We start from the raw sequence: 22,042 nt of genomic DNA, 5'->3' as shown, positions 1-22,042 counted from the left end.
TCGAGATCCGAAACCGGCAATTCGACCGCCGCACAAACTCGACGAACTACGCCGGAGTTCAATCACTGGCCACCGACGACCTGCGCGAGGCTATCCGAGCGGTCGTGCGGGAGGAGCTACAAAAGCTGTTCCCACCATCACAGCCTCAAGTGGCTTCGATTGCCGACGCCGTGCGTGAAGAGCTCCAACAACAACTTGGAGTAGCCCCTGTATCGCCCCAGCCTGAGCCGCAAGCGATGACCTACGCCGCCGTCGCACGCCGTCAAGGTCCCCCTCCGCGACCGCGCCAGGGCCCTGTCACGCCGCAGTTCCGTCGTCCGCCGCCGCCAGCGCCAGCACGACCACCCGTCGCCCAGCGGACCTACGCGAGGAAGACGGACATTTGGCGCGCTCCTGACCACCGCCCGCTCTGCTACCACTGCGGAGAAGCGGGGCACATCTACCGCCGATGCCCATACCGGGAGATGGGACTGCGAGGTTTCGCCGTTAACGCGCCGCGGCCACAGATTGGCGAACGACCTCGCGATATCGCCGACTACCTCGCCGCCACTCAGTGGAGCCCTCGACGAGCTTCCCGTTCGCCGTCACCAGGCCGCTACCTGTCGCCGCAGCGCCGACCATACACCGGCCCAGCCCGGGGACGGTCCGTCAGCCCATATCCGGAAAACTAAAAGCAGCAACCGATGGAGGTGCGGTTGCTGTTCGTCGAACTGACGAAGATCCTCCGCCGCCGACGAAGACGACGAAGAAACCATCTCGACGACTTAATGACGACACGCCGCCGTCCCGAAGAAGTCGGGAAGCCAAGACTACACCGACGAAAGACGACTTGACGACGCGACGTTCCAGCTTCAGGTCAACACGACGCAGCCGTGATCCGACGCCAAGACCCAACTGCAACGCCAGACAAAGAACCACCGACCTCGACGTGCTTCTCGACGGCTACGCAGTCACTGCCTTAGTCGACACAGGGGCCGATTACTCCGTAATGAGTGGACACGTCGCCGCCCAGTTGAAGAAGGTTAAGACTGCATGGGAGGGCCCTCAAATTCGCACCGCAGGAGGACACCTCATCACGCCGACTGGAATCTGCACGGCAAGAATAACCATTCACGACCGGACTTACCCTGCCACTTTCGTTATCCTCCAACAGTGTTCACGAGACGTCATTCTCGGTATGGACTTCCTGAACCAACACGGCGCAATCATCGACCTGAAGTCACAGTCAATAACGCTGTCGGAAGATAGAGCAATACCGCCGGAGAGCCCTCGTAGTCACCACGCCTTGAGTGTGCTTGAAGATCAAGTGAGCATCCCGCCTCGCTCCAGCATTGTTATTTTGGTCGGCACCGAAACACCCGCTGACGTAGAAGGCGTCATCGAAGGCGATCAACGTCTACTGCTCGACCGTGAAATTTGCGTCGCAAGAGGGATCGCTCGACTGCACGGAGGAAACACGAAAGTGTTGCTGACAAACTTCAGCAAGGAGTTCAAGCACATCAACAAGGGCACGACGATCGCATACATCGAGGAAATTGTGGAAACCAGCGATGCCTTTGTCCTCTCGGATTCTATCGCATCTACCCCGACAACCGTAGTTCCCGAGCCAGACTTCGACATAAGTCCAAGTCTCCCCGTGATTAAGCAGCAACAGCTCAGAAGTCTGCTTCGACGATACAAAGGCTGCTTTTCGACGTCATCGAGGATTCGACAAACACCAGTCGCAAAGCATCGCATAATAACCGAAGAATGCGCTCGACCACTACGCCAGAGCCCTTACCGAGTTTCGACGCGGGAACGTGAAGCTATAAGAGAACAAGTCGACGAAATGCTGCGCGACGACATCATCCAGCCGTCGAAAAGCCCGTGGGCATCCCCTGTTGTCCTGGTAAAGAAAAAGGACGGAACCCTACGTTTCTGTGTCGATTATCGTCGACTGAACAAGATCACGAAGAAGGATGTATACCCCCTCCCACGGATAGACGACGCATTAGATCGGCTCTGCAACGCTAAATACTTCTCGTCGATGGACCTCAAGTCTGGCTATTGGCAAATTGAAGTCGACGAAAGAGATCGCGAAAAGACCGCCTTCATCACCCCAGACGGCCTCTACGAGTTCAAGGTTATGCCATTTGGACTGTGCTCGGCGCCTGCAACGTTCCAGCGCGTGATGGACACGGTTTTAGCAGGATTGAAGTGGCAGACCTGTCTCGTTTACTTAGATGACGTCGTTGTCTTCGCCGAAAATTTCGACGATCACCTTAGGCGGCTCGCAACAGTACTCGAGGCCATCAAGTCATCAGGGCTCACTCTGAAGCCAGAAAAGTGCCGCTTCGCCTACGATGAGCTTCTGTTCTTAGGCCACGTCATCAGCAAGTCTGGAGTCCGCCCCGACCCGCAGAAGACAGCTGCCATCGCAAAGTTTCCGCAGCCCACCGACAAGAAGGCAGTGCGTAGATTTCTTGGCATGTGTGCCTACTACAGGCGATTTGTCAAGGACTTTTCACGCATCGCTGAGCCGCTGACACAGCTAACTAAATGTGACATCGAGTTCAAGTGGGAAACGCAGCAGGCCGACGCATTTGAAGAACTCAAACGACGCATGCAGTCGCCGCCCGTACTTGCGCACTTCGACGAGCTCGCCGATACCGAAATCCACACTGACGCCAGTAGCCTAGGCCTCGGTGCCGTCCTAGTCCAGAGAAAAGATGGACATCAACACGTGATAGCTTACGCTAGCCGGTCGTTGTCAAAAGCGGAAGGCAATTATTCCACAACGGAAAAGGAATGCCTCGCCATCGTTTGGGCTACAGCGAAATTTCGCCCCTACCTATATGGCAGGCCATTCAGAGTGGTCAGCGACCATCACGCGTTGTGTTGGCTAGCTAACTTAAAGGACCCTTCAGGACGGCTGGCACGGTGGAGCCTCAGACTACAAGAATACGACATTACTGTAACATACAAGTCCGGTCGAAAACACTCAGATGCCGATTGCCTATCACGCGCCCCCATTGACCCGCCGCCGCAAGATAACGAGGATGACGACGCCTTCCTTGGAATAATAAGCGCGGAAGAATTCGCTGATCAACAACGAGGGGACCCGGAGCTAAAAGCCCTTGTCGAGTATTTGGAAGGGCACACCGACGTTGTCCCTAGGGCATTTAAGCGTGGATTATCTTCGTTCACGCTTCAAAACAACCTACTCGTGAAGAAAAACTTTTCACCAGTCCGCGCCAACTACCTTCTTGTTGTTCCGTCGGCGCTGCGTCCAGAAGTACTGCACGCCTTACACGACGATCCCACTGCTGGGCACCTCGGATTCTCCCGGACGCTGTCGAGGATACATGAAAGGTATTACTGGCCGCGTCTTACCGCCGACGTCGCCCGTTACGTCAAGACATGCCGAGACTGTCAACGACGCAAGACACCACCGATAAGGCCAGCAGGGTTACTACAGCCGATCGAACCTCCTCGTCGACCATTCGAGCAGATTGGGATGGATTTGTTGGGGCCGTTTCCGACGTCAACATCCGGGAATAAGTGGATCGTCGTGGCGACGGACTATCTCACCCGCTTCGCTGAAACAAAAGCTCTACCGAAAGGCAGCGCAGCCGAGGTGGCGAAATTTTTCGTCGAGAACATCCTGCTGCGACATGGCGCCCCAGAAGTCCTCATCACCGACAGAGGAACGGCTTTTACAGCAGAGCTCACCCAAGCCATTCTGCAATATAGCCAGACAAGCCACAGGAGGACAACTGCCTACCATCCGCAAACTAATGGTCTCACGGAGCGCCTGAATAAGACCCTCGCCGACATGCTAGCGATGTACGTCGACGTTGAGCACAAGACGTGGGACGCGGTCCTGCCGTATGTAACCTTCGCTTACAACACGGCGGTGCAAGAAACAACACAGATCACGCCGTTTAAGCTGGTTTACGGCAGGAACCCGACGACGACGCTCGACGCCATGCTGCCCCACGTCATTGACGAAGAGAATGTTGACGTCGCTAGCTATCTCCAGCGCGCCGAAGAAGCCCGACAGCTCGCCCGCCTCCGGATCAAGAACCAACAGAGGACCGACAGCCGACACTACAACCTCCGACGACGCTTCGTCGAGTACCAGCCCGGCGACCGTGTTTGGGTATGGACCCCGATACGCCGACGAGGACTCAGTGAGAAGCTACTGCGACGCTATTTCGGACCCTACAAGGTCATCCGACGTATTGGCGCTCTGGACTATGAGGTCGTGCCAGACGGCATTTCGCATTCACAGCGGCGCCGCGCACGATCTGAAGTGGTCCACGTGGTGCGCCTTAAACCCTTTTACGGACGCTGACGAACTTCGTTATTTTTGTTGTTTTCTTTGCTACGAGTGCTTTTGTGTATTACTTTCGTTTCTTTGCAGCATCGGGTCGATGCTTTTTTTTAAGAGGGGGGTATTGACACGTGTACTTATCTTTATCGGGCGACCACGCTTCGCCGCCTAACAAATGCTATCACACAGCGCGGGACGCACCTGCATGTATCCGAAGTTTCTAGAAGGTTATCGATGCTTCTATCCGCGGTCTGTTGTCGACGAACCTTGTGTTATCTGATTTCATCGCCTGACGCGAATGATGTAGAACTATGTGGAAGGCACGCGGGTCCCAACGATTAGTCTGGAACATTCGATGACTGCTCTATAAAAGCCGACGCGCTTGACCCGCTGATCAGATTTCCGACGATCGCCGACTGTGTTCGCCGCTTTCGTTGTGCTATAAGCGTAGCCTGTTTTGTGGGCACAAGTTCGCCCAATAAAAGTTAGTTTTCTCGTTCACAGTATTGCTACTGTGTTCTTCTACGTCACCACCACGTGACAATATTGTAGTCAACCCACCACAACAGTGAAAAAAAGAAAAGAAAAGAAAACAAGGAAAACGTAATTATGTGAAATTATACAGATGGAGCATCCTGTGCGTTTTTTTTTTTTTCATGCTGAAGTAAACATTATATCCACTAGTGAATATGATATGTGCATGCATTAGAATAACTTTCATCAGTCATATTATGTTGGCAAGACAGCAAGGTGGGTGAATTGGTTAGGATTTATCTTATTTTTGGTAACAGCTAGCGCGAAGGTACGATGCAGATAATGTTATTGAATACACAAGCAGGGCTGTTGATGGTTTGTGAACACTTTTCTGTAAGGCTATATGTCATATCCGCGACCGCGGCGACCAGGCCAGCATGGATAAGCGTAGTTTATGATCGAGCTCTTTCTTGTCATTATAGGCTTTCATAACCACGACTTATTACACTACGGCAGTTTCTTGCAGTTTCGTAATCCGGCTTGGCTAAAGCTCCCGTCGTTGTGTGCCGCCTCACGTCCGCCGTACACGATGCCGGCTGGGCAATAATAGATTGACTTTTGGATGGTATGCTCGCTGCGTGAGGGAACCCCGCAGGTGAAGGGCTTGGGAAAATATTCCATTCTTACGACGCGGGGTTCGATATACGACCTGCGATTAGCCCGATCATCGTTCGATTACCTGCATAGCTGCTGCGCTGCCCTATGCTTCTCGCTGCCCGATTGTAGATGGTGGATATCGTAAATTTGTCGTCGAAATGAACATATTTGGGTTTCGCTTGCGTTTCGCTCGCGCAAAAGCTTTCAACGACTCGCTGACTTTCCGGCTGTCGCTAATGGATGTGCCCCAGACGCTCCTAGGTCCAAGCCCGGCCCGGGCCCGAGGCAGCAATTGCTTGCCCGCCCCGAGCGTCCTAGTGACCAAGTTTGGCATATGCGGCTGACAACGTTTTCTGTCTGGCCAGCGCTAGTCGTAAAATCATGTTTTGTCAACAATTAAGTTAGCGTGTTGACGGTCCGTGAACTTCGTATCGCAGCTCTGTTGGCATTTGCTTTTTTTTTCTTATTGTGTTACACATTAGGTGCGATTGCGATCACTTTATTCTCACGGTGATGCTTAAAGCCAATGTATATATATATTTTTCTGCGACGTCGTCATAGAGCAGGCAGGCCGGATCGAGGTGCCGTACTCTCTAGGACCTTTCTTTGCCGTGCTGCGCGTACGCTATCACCGATAGGTCGTTTATATGGGCGGTAGGTAATAATAATAAAAGTAACTCCGAGAAAAGAATTCATGCGACATACTGGCCCTGTAGATAGGATAATGTTTGCCGAATCGCACCGTATGTATGTATGACTCGGTCGAATTGGCACGTACATTTGAGAGGCTCTCATGAAATGTGCTCGCCAGACGACATGCCGATGAAATGCTGTTTAGTATTTTTCTCGCACACAACAATAAACGAACTTCCTATTAGCGTGTATACGAATGATGTGCTCGGCATATATGTGCAGTACCATACATATTCGTCTGAATAGGAACATTACAAATGTGGACATGGTATTCACATTTTGTTAATTTAATGATGATATATGTGGGTTGGATGGACCTTAAGCGTGCAATACAATTTGCAATGTAGGAATGAAGTATTAGGAACACTACAACCAAATTTCTTGTCAAATGACTAACTGAGTAAAATCTGCTTTTCGATTGAAAAAAACATACCCCACAAGAATGTCACTTGCAGCTTTTACAACTGAGCTACCACATTTTTGAGTCACATATACAGCTAGGGTATGCAAGACGATTTTATAACATGGCTTAATTAGCAAAAAGTTTGCATAATCTTGAATACAGCCACAATGCATTAGAGGTGCAGCCTTAGTTGCACACATTGCATAATCTGCACACCGCAGAGCATGCTGCATAAGCTGTTTTGTACTTGCTTCATGCATGTGGCTGCAAGCCTTTGTTTTCAAGAGTGCACCTAAGAAGGAAAGTGCTTGTATTTTGTTTGGATGATGCACTTCGGTGGCCAAGAGAAGAAACGTGCAAATTATAATATGTTGTATTAAGATAGCTGCATTGCACCAGTAGGACCTACCTTTCATCCCATGATTAAGGCAAGGCAGATGGCACCTGACAAAATTCATAGAATATATCATCCACTCTAAGTAATTGGTGAGCAAGCTTCAATACCATGAGGAGCCAGTGTGCCTTGGCTTTGGTATGGCAGGAACAGTCTTGACAATACCAAAACATATGTGCATAAGGGACAGGAGTTGGCTCCATCTGAAACCCACTGATGTCTCCATTATAAACGTAAGCAGCAGTGTTTGTGTCATGCCCTGCTGCTTAATTTCAGAGAGACTAAGAGATGAATGAAAAGCATAGATAGAAACATTGAAACGAGCATTATTTCTGTTCTTTTGCAATATTAAGCTGCACTTACCGCAAATGAAACACTGCAATAAACACTGCATTAGTTGTCTCTAGCTTGCTCATTTTAATAACCGTTCCATTCACAGTCTCAACTGAACAGCGTAACACAACATATTAACTTATTGCGCTAAAGTCTGAGAGTGTGTTGGTTATATATACTACATTTGGTTACGTTTACATATACTGGATGAGTGAGAGGCATATGAACACACTCAGTGATACTTTTCAACTGAGATTATTCAATCCATTAAGCAACCTGACTTTAAACCTTCGCAGGGGACTGTTCAAGGCAATGCACATACATTTGCCCACATCTACTGTTTGTTCTATATTGATTTATTGATTTCTCTTTTGCGAGTAATTACGTTGGATAATATGGGATGTACAAGTCATGTTAAACATTGAAGGCCATATTAATTAAAATAATATGGCCTTTGAAAACCAAAAGCATACACAAGCCATAATAATGACAGCAAAAATAAAGAATGAATGAATTGTTTGTTAAGAAAAGCCTAATAAACTCGTAACCCAGCAAGGAGAAGGTACTACCGGTGGTGTCCACGATTTAGCTAGTGGGGAGGCCCGAATGGTCGGATCAACAAAGAATGCCGCTGGTCAGCCATTTTGGAGGCTATGCCACACAAAGCTACCACCCTTTCACAGCTGTACTGATGATGAAATGCTTCCACACAGTTTTAATGTGACAATTCCATCTGAGAAAATCCTTGATTAAATCACCCATAACATGTCTCTTGGCTCTTGAAAGTAGAGGTCCAAGACTGGTATGCTGTGTATATCACCCACAGTAAGCAGCAGACTAGCAATACCAGAGTAACAGGAGAATTACCCATTGAAATCACCTCTGATAATTTAGTCAATGGCGTTAAAGAGCTCTTCCGAATCACCTTTCTAACGGCAGAGTAAGACTGTATCATATTTGGAACAATACATTTGTGTTTCTCTGACTGACCCAAATACCTCAAATGGATCCCGGTACATATGGGAGAAGTAACCACGAAGGGCCCTCCCAACCTCAATGAGAAGGCCCATTGAGCCGCGCGAGAACTAACCCACCGTGGCTCGGACAGTGACGGCCCCGCAACTCCCAGGGAAGGGGGAAGGACTGCGGGGAGGCGACGACGATGAAGTAGCGATACAAGACGACAGGGACAGACTGGTCACGTACCACGACATACTGACACACTACACGAAACAAAGAGAAGCATGCCCACAACCCTACAAACAACTCGACAGGACTCAAGAAACAGATTGGAGAAAGTTGCAAACCAGAACGCTCCGAAACCCGGTACATTTAAACAGAGTAAATGCAACACAATACCCAGATGCGAGCTGCAAGCACGAACACGCAGACATGGCACACATCTTATGGAAGTGCACACTGATCAGGTCAATATATGTAGAAGACAAGATAGGACCAGACCTTCTCGAGAAGCGATGGCTAAGCGCTCTGACTAGCTCGGAACTACACGACCAGCTATGGGCTATCCAGCGAGCCCGGGCAGCGGTGGAAAGGCTATGCCTCAGCGCACATAATGCCCGGGTGGCCTATGCCCGGGCTGGCAACCTTGCAGGTCCTTTCCTTATTAAAGTCTTTTTCCGTTCGTCCGTCCCTGGTTTCAAACAATTTACTTTCCTAAACGCCATGCGCACCTTTAGAGGCACGAGTTATAGAGATACATTGGGAAAGTTAATCTATCCACCACGGATTCTAAAAAAGTCTCAAAAGGCAAAATGCTACTCGCTGATAGATGCTTCATTTCAAAGAACATTTGCCCTTTTTACACACAATGCTTTGTTGAAGGTCATATTCAGAGCAAGTGAAAAGCACAATTAGGCCTATAATTCCCTGCCTGTAATGATCATTTGCACAAGCTTGCTGTGAAACAGTACGTATTACATGAAGCTACACTGACTCTCTACAACAGCAGAAGATTACTCTCTTCATTCAGGCAGCAGTGACATTTCTCTTTATTCATAATAGGAGTCAAAATGCCTGCACTCACATTATTAAAATTACATATTTCCCGATGATAAGTTGCAGTTAAGAATACTGCGTCCTTGACAGTGCTGGCAAAATTGATGCAGCAAAGGCTGTCGTAAATGCATGTGTCGTATCGGAGCAAACTTTTTGGGGTATAAAGACGGTAAGTGAGCCTGGCACGAGTGGTTCGGGTAGGTACATGTTCTTCATGTTGTTGTGTGCCTTGTTATCTTCCATGGCATTGAAAAGGCCAGAGATGTGTCCCTGTACCTAGTGTAAGCAAACATTAAAAGTGAGTAGTTGTGAAGCTTGTGTACCTTCTGACAAAGCAATGTGGCTTTACTGTCTTGCTTCAGCTGTTAAATGACACTCAAGGAATTGGTGTGTCTGTATTTGGGCGATGTTTGATAAAAATGAGGCTGCCTTGTTGGTGTCATGTATGACTTTACCGTGTACCAGCCCTGTTCTGCAGGCTCTTGTCATGTATGGTATGAAGCTCAAGTAGAGTTGCAGACATCCATTGTATAGTCCTTATTTTTATCAAGAGGGAAGTACTTAAGGCTGACTTATACTATGCTTCCATCTCCTGTGATAGCAGCATCTATACAATATACATTGGTCGAAAGGAAAATGAGTGTACAGCCGTACCGTGGCCTTAAGTTTGTTCTTGCACCCAAGCAACCAGAAGTAACCAGAAGAAGGGGGCAGATGAGCATTGTCTGCACATCGTCTATGCCAGGTAAACAGAAATTTTTTGGTTTGGTGGCAAGGGGTTACATTCCCGGTGTTGAGCCTGCTGCAAGGCAATGCTGGTCTAGTCTGGTGTGGTTGGAAACGCCTCTCTCAAACTAATTGCCAAGAATTGTTAAAAAGCTATATTGTGGCTCCCGTTTCCTTGCAGCAAGGTGTGTATAGTCCAAAATGAGTGATGCACGAATGATGGATGTCGCTGCGCCTATTGCTGCCTGCAAATGTGAGCCGCCATTCAGGAACACAGCCGTACTGGGGAGTAGTGCTTGTAAATTGGCATAATTAGCAAGGCTTCATTATGCATACACTGGAGTTAAATATTATTTTTGATTAATATGGCTGCGAAACATGAGTAGTCTGTTTTTTTGGCTAATATCTGGTTTTCGTGCACCCCCTGGATGGGCTGTATTATTCTTGCATCCCTCTGACAATAAAAATTTGCTTGTGAGTACTTTTTGCTACCTTCATTATTGATTTTTTGTTATACTCAGATCCCCGTCTTTTCAATGTGGCCTCAGGCTGTTTAAGTTCTTACGAATGCAGACTTGTATGATGTTAACATACCTGAAAAGAAGCAGTATACACACTGAATACTACAATTATAGAAAGTCACTGCTGTAAAATTAATGGTCAATCTCGGAAAGGGTCAGCTGAATTGGCCACAATGAATATTTACTGAAGCTATAAAAGCTGCTTTTCTGAATAAATTTTCCAAGACAAATACAGCAGTATGTGTGTCATGTTGTACAAGAATTCACAATTATTTGAAACATATTTGCTTTGAGAATTTGTCCCAGGTGCCACAAGCACACTTAATGCAGAAGCTTGAAAGCAATACAATGACAGCCATACACCTCTACCACGTGGAATAAAAAAAACCCAGATGGTAGCACACTGCTCCCCGAGTTAAACAAACAAATGTAGTCATGTATTGAAACTGCTCTTTATTTTTAGAACTTCAATTCAGAACAAATTACTGTAGAGTGTATTATTGTTTACGTCGGTTTCCATATTACATGCCCCTCTGCGGCAACAAAGTGTTGCACGTACGCAATTAATCATGCATGCCCTCCAACAAAGGGTGCATTTCCTGGATCGAAGCTGAGTGAATCAAATGACATGTCGCTCATTTCTAGTTGCAGGTAAACTTGATGGCTAGTAGCGCTAAGGGCAAGTAGTAGTAGTATAAACTTTATTTATCTTAGTGGTTCGGGCGGTCGGTGCGTCCCTCCGTCCAGGGCTCCACTGGTCTCTTTGGTTCGCTGGGGCTGATCGAGAAGAGCCCTCTGGCTCTCTACATCTTCACTAGCAAGCCTAACATCCCACTGCCTGTTACTTGGCACTTGCGCCGTAAGGGGCGAATTAGAATTTGGCGGCTGTAGCTTACACGTTCATGTTACGTGGGCAAGAGTTGGCAGCTCCCCGCACCAAGAACACGTACCTTCATAGAATGCAGGGTGTATTTTACTGAGTATTTGTAGGTGTAGATATGTGTTAGTCTGTACACAGCACCAATCCCTGGCCTGTTCCCTCAGAAGGTTGGGGTGCGGGCGGCTGTATTTTTGTCTCTCTTTTTTCCTGGTGTTTGGAGGTGTCGTGTGGGTCAATGGGGTTTCCTTGAAAGGACCGACTAGTGCTCGGATGCTTATTGCTCGAGCAGTTCGGACCATCCTCTCATTTCCCTCGAGTCCAGAGTGCGCCGAGCACCAAATTACCGGTGGGTGCAATTCCGTGAATTTTGTGTGGGACGGTACCCGTCATGAACGAAAAGCATGCTGCCTTAGAGTCCATCATGGCCAATGCAGTTTTTTTCTTTTGCTTCTGCATCTCGAAGGGCCAGAGCTTTGGGAGCTGCCTCCGCGATGCAGGTTGAGGGGTTCCGAATGGAGGCCGTTATCGCTGTGGACCGATTGAAGGCCGCTATTGCGAATTTGTCTGTTGCAACTCCACATGCATCTGTGTAATATATGTCTGGATTTTTTTCATATTTCTTTTGTAAAGCCTTTGATTGCGCTTTTCTTCTGCTTTGGTTGTGTTCCGTGCTCATATTCTTTGGGACTGGTGAAACTAGAGTTTTCTCTCTTGTTTGTCTGGGTAGCAAAACTGTTTTTTCCCAGCCATACTGTGCTCTCAGGCGATATCTCGCCTTTTGCAACAGGGCCTTTACTTGTTCTGTCAAATTCAGACGTTCTCTCTGTGGCGTGACCGCTGCCGTGGCATGCTCTTCATATGTGTTGTGAATACCAAGAGCCTCCAGCTTTTTGGAGCTTGTGTTTTTGGGAGCCTTAGCTGCCCTGATGATGGAGCTCACTTTAGTCATTTCAACCTTATTTAGTGTTTGAAAGGGGAGGCTATCAGTCACCCTGTTAATAACGAATACTTGCACAAGTCTGACCGCCTCCGCTTCTTTGAAGCCTTTGTGTTGTGTTGTGACTGATCATTCGTGCAACATTCCTTGTTCTTTGTTTTAATGTTGCTAGCATGTGTGATGCCCTGCCGTTGTCTTGGTACAAAAACTCAGAGTGCATTCAGGTATGTGGACACCAGGGGCAAGAAACAAGAAAAAGAATTGAGATTGGCTAGGCGCTTTCGTTTAATGCAGTGAAACGTAACTAATGTCCAAGTATGCAATTACACGACATCTGCACATGAACACGTTACTAAAATACATCAAAGGCTGACCAAGCAGAAACATTCGCAGGCCTCTTTGAATTTATTCCATTTATCCTTTTTAGCACTGGTCAAACGTGCAATACATGACTATGAAAACGCACTTAGTGTCTGCATACAGAAAAAAAAATTGTATGCTGTAACTGCCTGAAACTGATTTCTAATGCACAAGTTTTTGTGCATAGACAATTCGGTACAAGAAAGTACTTGCTGGTACAGATTTCCCAGTGAAAATGCATGCAGCTCGAAGCTTATTTCACAAAACTGATAAAATGAACATAATTGTATGCACACACTGCGTGCCTCCATTTAACACAGAAACAGGCTGGCTGTTCGCATTGTTCACGCTGCAAAACAGTAATTTACCGCCTTAAAAATAATGTTGCTGTGACACAAATCGCTGTCACAACCTATATCGACACGGCGAAATGGTTGTCAAACACACCTCATGACGAAAATCCAACATTCTTTGACCCGCCGTGGCTGCTATAAGTGTCCTTGGCGTTGTGCTTAGTATTAAGCACGAGGTCGCAGGATCAGATCATGGTCACTGCGACCGCACTTCGATACGGGGCGTGCAAGAACGCCCGCGTGCTGTGGTTCAAAGAACTGTGCACGGTAAAGAACCCCAGGTGGTCAGTATTAATCCGAAGTCCCCAACTCCGGCGTGCCTCGTAATCAGATTGTGGTTCCGACACGTAACACATGAGAAATTGAAAAAAAAAAAATAGAAATGTCTCTTTTTTTGTGCGGCACTAGCTCCTTGAGTTTTCTTGAGCGGACCGATGGGTCTCAACACCGCGACATAAAAGAAAGGCGTGAACATTATGTGCATAGCGCAATGGGTCCGCGCCGTACTCATCACCGCAGCTGAAAAAGGCCACGTGAAACATGAGGCAACTGAGCAAGCGGTAATCCGAAACGCGCCGTTTCCAAAGCAGTCGACACCGTACGCGCTCCGATTTTGTGAGTTCTGTGGGTGAGGTTTCACTAGCCGTTTCATACCGTGGCGCAGTAGGGAATGCCCGAGCACGGCCGCGCGAACTACAAAAGTGTATTGTATACAGTACGCAGGTCACGACAAGGCGATGGCTACGCGGTGGACGATCACCGCCATGCTGCGCAGTGGGGCAGGTAGTTTTCTTGTGAGGTTCCGCATTAGACGAAACACTCTCCGACGGGTGCCATAATTCTCTCGTAAGAACGCACATAGACACACACGCAGAACTAGGAAGAGCAAAACAGGTGCCGTCACCGGCGCCGACGACAGTGGAGCTTCGCGGGCTTTGCCTTCAGTTTCACTTTTAGTTGATGGGAAAACGAACAGAAGCGAGGACATTCTGCGAACGAAGCCGTCAAAGTTTTGCATGGTCCCGCTTCCGAAGTCAGGGCGTCAGGCGCCGACCGGGGGTTCTGGCAGCGCGACAGGACATTGGGGTCGACGAAACGAAGAAATCGTCTATTATATCGCGCTAAATAAGTTGGCTTGGACTCTGGAAATGTATAAATTTGGAGAAATAAAAAAAAATAACCACTTGGACAATATATCTCTCCTTTCTCGTTTCCTTCTCACAGATGTGCAAAAAAATAACGTACAAAATAAGAAATACAAATCCGTTTACGCTAAAGGGAATCCTCTTTATTCTAAACTCCCTCTTAATAAGGATGTAGAATTGAGGTTCCTCCTCCTTCTTTCATCCCCATTTTGCGAGGGAGCGAAATGGAGGACGCTGAACATTTCTACACCACTGTAAGGGAGCACGGTTTTCAGGCATGTAGTCTCAAGGGAGGTCACATCCCTTAAAATGACCTTTTTGGCTCATTTCCGTTTACAGTGTATGTATTTAGCATCCCGAACAGCTTGATAATCATATGCTGAAGCCAGAGTTTGCGTCGTGAACTTCACTGTGTACCTTCATATGCACTCAGAAATATTTATGCCGCTCATCCATCCCGTCTAGAACCTCTTATTGTAACATTCATAACAACTGAAGCATCAGTCAGAATTGCTACACAGACATAGGAACAGCAGAAAACATTTTCAATTGACAGCTGAACCTTTACACTTCATAATAGTTCATTAAATTATGGGGTTTTACGTGCCAAAACCACTTTCTGATTATGAGGCACGCCGTAGCGGAGGACTCCGGAAATTTCGACCACCTGGGTTTCTTTAACATGCACCTAAATCTAAGTACACGGGTGTTTTCGCATTTCGCCCCCATCGAAATGCGGCAGCCGTGGCCGGGATAGATAGTTCATTATACAAGCTATGTTTGTAACTCGGGGCCTACATTGATTAATCGTTAGATATCAAAATCTAGAAGCAGTGCTCACGCTTTTTTCTTCGCAATTTTTTCTTCGTTTGTTTAGTGATTTGGTATCCCGAAATGATACCCAAAACATAAGATAACACTCTGCAACATTCTCGTAAAAGGGTTCACGTTCTTTTGTTCAATCCCTGTTTCCACAGCATAATTTCTTGCTGAGCTAGTTGGTGCAAATTATTGAACAGGAAACTTGCGAAATAAGACGCGTACGCAAGAGAAGTGGTCAGAAAGATCACCGAACCTACAACTCTTCCCTTGTAAGTGCAGCGCTCGTCCTGTCCACGTGTTCTTTGTACGCGTCTGTCTCGCTGGTTATATACCACTAAAACGCCGTCGTTGCGCAGAACGTACACGGTAAAGCCAAACAAAATATGTCGTCGTGCAAGCACACTGCACATGGATTTGAGCACAACCCGAGACCGCTGCAAGCCAGCGGCGAAACGCAATCCTCACCTAACATGCAGCCGACGCACACGCTACATAAAAACCGCATGCTGTGACGTGCCGACGAGCATTTATAGGACGTACACTTAATGATGACATGCGCGTATCTTATGAGCACCTTCCCAACCGTTGCCCACTGAAGCAAACGCACGCACGACGTACGCAGTCCTGAGCGGAGAACGCGAGCTTATGTAACAAGCGAAACGTTACGCCCGGCGTCCTCTTTAGGCGACTGCTTCAGCTATGATCTACTGATGTTTTGCACTGCCCTCGGAAAGCATGCCACAATCAGGCAAACACTGTTGCAACAGCTCACAACCAATGAACACGGCGAACATACTCCGTGCTATAAAGGCCGCAACGGCTGTTCGGGTTTGTTGGCTCTAGCACGATGGCGGCGACCGGCTTCATTTTTGGAGAGCGACCTACAATCTAGAAGTATAAGTATACAGGTATACCCTCCTTTACTATGGGAACCCGCCGTGGTTGCTTAGTGGCTACGGTGCGGCACGGCTAAGCACGAGGTCGCGGGATCTAATCCCGACTAGGGCGGCTGCATTTCGATGGGGCCGAAATGTGAAAACAACCGTGTACTTATATTTAGGAGCACCTTAAAGAACCCCAGGTGGTCCGAATTATTCCAGAGTCTCACACTAGGGCGTGCGTTATATCAGATGGTCGTTCTCACACGTAAAACCCTAGATCTTTTTTTTTCCTGGACTTTGAAGAATTGTTCACGTTGGCAAACCGGTTTGACCATTGAAGCCTTGACGCGCCATGGCAGTAAACGTAAGAAAATGCCGTCTTCGTTGTTCTGTGGAAATTATTGTGGCATTCGAGCCTCAAGTAAACGTTGTGAACTTGCTGACACGTCCGGCCGGAGTAGAACGCCGAATAAGGCAACCATCACGTAAAGCTGTGAAAGATAAAGTCAAGGCAGATGAGCCATGTTCTCAAGCTTGCCCACGTGTCCATTGCTGCATAACGCTTCCCCTTCATTTTCCGATTATCTTGATGGGTGCTCGACAATGTTGTAGGACAATGGTAGATGTTTGACAAAGCTGGCGTGGTGAACGCCGCTGTTGCAGGCGCCTCATGCACCTCGATGTTCGATGAGGTGAGACCGACAGAGAACCGCTGGTGTTAGCGCTCTTTAAAGTGCGTAGCTTGACCTTTGCTACTGAGACCTGAGTACACACACGTGCTCACCAGGGAACACTAGTGCGCTTAGTGCGCGTGCGCTCAGGCCAGCAGCGGAAACAAGAAGGCCGCCCTTGCTGCGCCACCGAGGCGACCGAGCGGATAGTGTTTTCATGATGAACGTGGTCGTCCTTACAGCTGTCACGACCACGAGCACGTACCTAGTAGCCCGAACTATTAGAGAACTTGCACCACTGGGTCGGCATACAAGGCAAGGCAAGGCAAGGCAAGGCAAGGCAAGGCAAGGCAAGGCAAGGCAGGCAGGCAGGCAGGCAGGCAGGCAGGCAGGCAGGCAGGCAGGCAGATAGATAGATAGATAGATAGATAGATAGATAGATAGATAGATAGATAGATAGATAGATAGATAGATAGATAGATAGATAGATAGATAGATAGATAGATAGATAGATAGATAGATTCGAATGGATTAAGTAGGCAAACATTGCTATAGTCACAACAAAATAAAGATGTGTGTATGGTAGGGAGCAGCGCGCTGCCAAGAGCACAAGAAACTGCTGACGACGGTGGAGGCAGTTACCCATAAGAATGAAAGCGTGCCCAAAGTGTCCCCACAGTCTGACATGCACTGTCATCCACGGTAGGGTGCCTGAACGCTCTCCTCCTCGGCCCCGTCCGTGGGAGCGGGAGAGTGCGGAGGAGCAAACGGCGCCAAGCAGTGTCAGTCTTGCCCAGTGTGGTCTCTCATCAGAGCAGCGCCTCGCTCGCGATGATGTCAGTCGAGACCTAGGTGCAGACGGGCACTGAATTCTGCGGTCGGACTAGTGTGCATATTTTGGCGGCGAGGACAAAGAAATGGGCGAAAATCACGAACCTTCCCCCAAGGACTGACGGACTGCCGGGTTTTCTTGGGCTGCAATGCAAAACAGGCGAAAGACAAAGAAACACAATTCATGGGCGCTAACAAGTGGGCATTTATTGGGAGCTGTCCGACATGTACAGACACAGTTTTTCTGCTGCTTCTCGTTGTAATTACAACTTCTCGTTGTAATTTATCACTGCTACCGCATGCGCGTCTTCTTTTATAGATATGAAATACGTGGGTGTGGAAACATCCTACGCATGTACGCTTCGTGCCGCGGTCAATGGAGCGTTGTTCTTGGGCGTTCTAAGCATCAGCCTGCCCACTGTTGTCCAACATGAACAAATCAATTATTCGCTCATTGAGTAGCCTATACGGCGAGGGCAATGTGCGCGTTTGCACCTCCTCCAAGTGCTTCAACGTCGACAACAGGGCTCACCAGAGATCATTCAATTCAAACATACATCGCTGTTAATTGTCTTAGAACGAACATTCGTCACATTTACCCAGATCTGCGATCACCACAGGGCCCTCTAGCCGTCTCAAGGACTTGGAGCTACATTCCAGAGATTATCATGCACCCATAAAGCCCATCGTTCATCAGGACATACGCTAGCAGCAAAGAGTTCACTTCCATCGAGGCGTCTCCCACAGCACAAGCTCGCCTGAGCATTACGGAGATAACGAAGAGGACCGCGTGTAGACCTACGTAATGGGCCAGACGGCGCTGCTGTTATTGAATATAAATCGTATGGTACGGCCAATAAGTGTCGGCTTTACAGCTTCGCAGGTGCACCAGCAGGGCACCAGCTTCGCAGGTGCCCTTTTCATTTCGGACGCGACAGTCACAATAAAGGTTAAGTGTGTCCTATATGACGTTAGCGACGAAAGAGCTTGTTGCCATGCATTTGGCTGTAAAATATGTCCTACAATAGCAACCTCGCAAGTGCATCATGCCTTGCGAATCTCGCAGTAGGCAATTTGTCCTACAGCACCGGACTGACGAGCAGTTCTTGTGAGGTGAGACCATCACGTAATGCAAGCAAGGCGTGCCTTTCAGTGGCGACCAGGAGCGGCTTGCACGAACGTTTAATAACGAAAATAATAACGAATTCAAGAACGCGTTCTTGTGTGGACGAGGCATTGTATATGCAACATTTAAGAGTGTGTTCTTAAATTCGTTATTATTTTCGTTATTAAACGTTCGTGCAAGCCCCTAGTCGCGTCCTCATTGCTGGCAATGACTTCACCGACGAAGATGCAAGAGTCGCCGATGAAGGTTGTACGCCTATCCAGAACCACCCTTCGGAGAAAATTTCGTTGCTTTGCTAGAACCATGCGACACGCTTCGTTAGGGTACGCGTACGCTAACGGGTACGCGTGCGCGTAAGACAGGTTTGAGAGACCGTGTGCAACGCAAGAACATGCGTGAACGGGAGCATTGGCGTAACATTTGTTTCGCCCTTCCCAGCGCGGAGTATAATCATGGTTAAATCGGCGTTTACTTACTTACAGGGTAGGAGTGCAACAACACTCTGTGGCCAGCAATGGCTATACTTTAGCGGTTCGCGTAAGATGTAATGCACGGTCTCGTTTCTCCAGACGCGAACCGACGGGTGCTTAGCTGTAGGCACCGTAAACCCTTTAAAAACCGTAGGTGACAAATGTCAGCTCCTTATTGTCCCGAAATATGTGTTTCAGCTTAGTTTTCGAGAAATGGAGTATTTTTCTTAAGCCTTCCAGATTTTCCCTCACGATTCGTTGTATGTTTTTTTCCACTAAATAAGCACGTACTTTAGCATTATAGTGGCGTTATATTGTTTTCATTTAGGCATACCGTAATCTCAATGTCGATATGATTCAATTTTACATCTTGGCAACATCTAATCGAGAAATGGATCAAGCAACCATTCATTATATCCAGACTTGGTAGTATCGTCTTGTTAGACTATCAGTCACTATGTTTTGCCGCGTTCTTCTTACTTTATTCAAAGAAAAATAAACAGAGGCTGTCTCATGACGTAGGAGTTTCACATAAAGTCTCTGGGCACATTCATACAAAAGAAATGGACGGTGGAAACGGCTAAAGCACGCTGCAAACGTAGTATTTTCGGTTATCGCTTAAAAAACAATTGATTTTGTGCGAGCCCTTCCAGAGCTTGCTGCTGTCTTGCTGAATAGTTCAACAGAGGGCACTACACGTAACACATTTGTACAGCCATCTGTACTATCGCTACGGATGTACCGGTCACCGATTCTATTCTCTACGAAATCACGCAACGAAATTACAAGAAATATGCTCACTTCAATAAATATACTCCTTCCAGCCCACATCATTTCTGCAATAAATCCAATTGATTTCTTTGGTTCTTTCTACCGTTTTAAAGCGAATAGCCTACGTTACCCAAGGCCGCTGCCCGTCTGTTGCCGAGCTGCACCGTTTCGTCGTGCCGACTCATCAGAGTTTCGTTTAGAGTGATTCCAATACAGTGCGTAGGCATCTGCACGATTTTTCTTTTTTTTGTCGAGAGCAGCGAGGCGAATAGAACGCGTTCGCCAAGTGCCGGTCGGCCTTGCTTGCAACGTCACTTGGAAAACGAAACGCGGGGCGTCACCATCTCCCGTCCCGCCAGCCGAGCAGCTCCAGCGACGAGCGGAGCACCTCGTCGGCCAGCCGGTGGTCGGCCAGGTGCGCGCTGCGGTAGCGAGCTGCGGCGGGCGCGCAGTTCTCGAAGTACTCGCCGCTCGTCTGCTCCAGCTCGGGGTCCACGGCGAGCCGCACGGACGTCTGCGCCCCCTCCTGCGGCGTCTGCGTGCAGTTTTCAGGCGCCGGTCAGGCAGCCTTTCGACAACGCGAGCTGGCAAGAGTGAAATGTGTGTCCTCTCCTGCCTCGTCCGCATCAGCTGCATTGGCGCCTCGTGCGCGCGAGAAACGCCAGCGGTCAAGTGCTCATCGACGTGGGTTCTTCGGGAGCCCGCGACCAATCGATCCCCACAGGAAGCAAACAAGGGGGCGCGTCAAGAGAGAGAGAGAGATTGTGAAAATGAAGAGACGCTATTTTCTGCAACCCCTTAGGGAGCATGACTCAGGAGAACCATAATACACATACTGGTGAGAGAGAAGTCCAAGCGAGGCGAATTTCTCGTCCAATTCGTGTCCATCGGGTTCGAGTCTCTTACGGGTTATTTTACTATATCGTCAATCTTTACCAAGGTGCTCAAGGGTTTGCCGCTTTAAGAATTAAGAGTGCGTGGTTAAAGGCATAATTAATTGAGAGTTGCAATGAACCGTGACTCAGCAGACGGGCGTCGCAGAGCCTACTCAGTGTTTCTAAAGGTGTTCGCATAATCTTCAGTAACAGGAGGTTTCCAGCAGTGGCCAAGGCTGCATTTGGAAAATCGTGCGGGCACTAAGAGGTGGGCTCTCTAGCGGAAGGCGTTCTTGGTGTAAGCCTAATAAGGATTTTGCAGCGATCCGCGAAAGCATTTTGTTTGTATGCAATTACGTTGCTACTTCTCTTAATGTTGAGAACATTAAGCGTTCTTAATTATTGCTAATTAAGTGTTCTTACTTATTGTTTCAGACAAACCTGTTAGAAGTTCTTTAGTCGGAACAAACAAATAAATAAATATTCCGCCCTGTGTGCCGCGCTACAGCACTCTAAATGCTAGATTGATTGATTGATTGATTGATTGATTGATTGATTGATTGATTGATTCATTCATTCATTCATTCATTCATTCATTCATTCGTGCATTCATTCATTCATTCTCTGAATGGCTATTAGAGCTCGCGTAAAGGAGGGCAGAATTAATGCAGCGTAGGACAAGTCTCAAGCATTCAGATCTCGCCGCCGTATCTCTTGCTCGGGTATTGAAAGGGCGGGGGGGGGGAACGGACGCTCACCTTGCCCTTGATGCCGAGGATCAGCTCGAAGAGGAACTTGCGGACGCCCGGCCCCTCATCGACGATGTGTGTCTTGACGGCACCAGGATGAAGGGAGTTGACCGTCACACCTGGGCAAGTGGTGAAATGCGTTTACTTCATGCGGCCGCTGTGCTACTTCAGCTTGGATAAAATAGGCGCGGCCACTGTTGATCTGGCAGAAAAAGAGGCAGCATCAAAGCTGTTGCTAGCGCGACACAGCTTAGTTCTTTGGTCGTATTTTGGGACACAAAGCTCTGGCCAGGACAGAAATTTGTCTTGACTGCAGAAAATTCTGCGCTAAAATTGCTCGTCACGTCTCGCTCAAATGTTTTGTAATGACGGTAAGTTTTGCTGAGGGCCTGTCATCATCCGGGTGCAAGGCACTCGATTCTGCTGTCTCACGAAACATCTTTGTTGCCGCAACCAAGCGTTTGGCTCGCGCAAGGCACAGTAGTCACATCTTTTGCCGCTCTTTGTGCCACCCGCCCGAAAAGGGACGAGCATCCGAAGATGGATCGTAAAGGAAGTCATCGCAATGCACGGTGACGCGTCACTAAGATAATGAAAACAATGCGTGCCACTGAAAATCTAAGGACATAAGATAATTCT

General features: G+C 48.1%; 1 protein-coding gene across 3 annotated transcripts in view; it reads right to left on the bottom strand.

Annotated features, from left to right (window-relative positions):
* Window positions 1–22,042, bottom strand: part of LOC126543023 (retinol dehydrogenase 11-like) — a 132,029-nt gene that overhangs the window by 43,364 nt on the left and 66,623 nt on the right. For 2 of the 3 annotated variants that reach the window (XM_055077581.1, XM_055077582.2), the window contains exon 6: window positions 21,413–21,522. In XM_055077581.1, the coding sequence (XP_054933556.1) occupies window positions 21,413–21,522 (110 nt within the window). Of the gene's footprint in view, window positions 1–17,593; window positions 20,315–21,412; window positions 21,523–22,042 lie in introns of those variants that run through there. The other variant, XM_055077579.1, reaches the window with a different exon arrangement.

Source organism: Dermacentor andersoni, chromosome 2, assembly GCF_023375885.2.
Source record: "Dermacentor andersoni chromosome 2, qqDerAnde1_hic_scaffold, whole genome shotgun sequence".
Lineage (NCBI taxonomy): Eukaryota > Metazoa > Arthropoda > Arachnida > Ixodida > Ixodidae > Dermacentor > Dermacentor andersoni.
The sequence above is the reverse complement of the archived record's forward strand: the minus strand, read 5'-3'. Positions and strand labels throughout refer to the sequence as shown.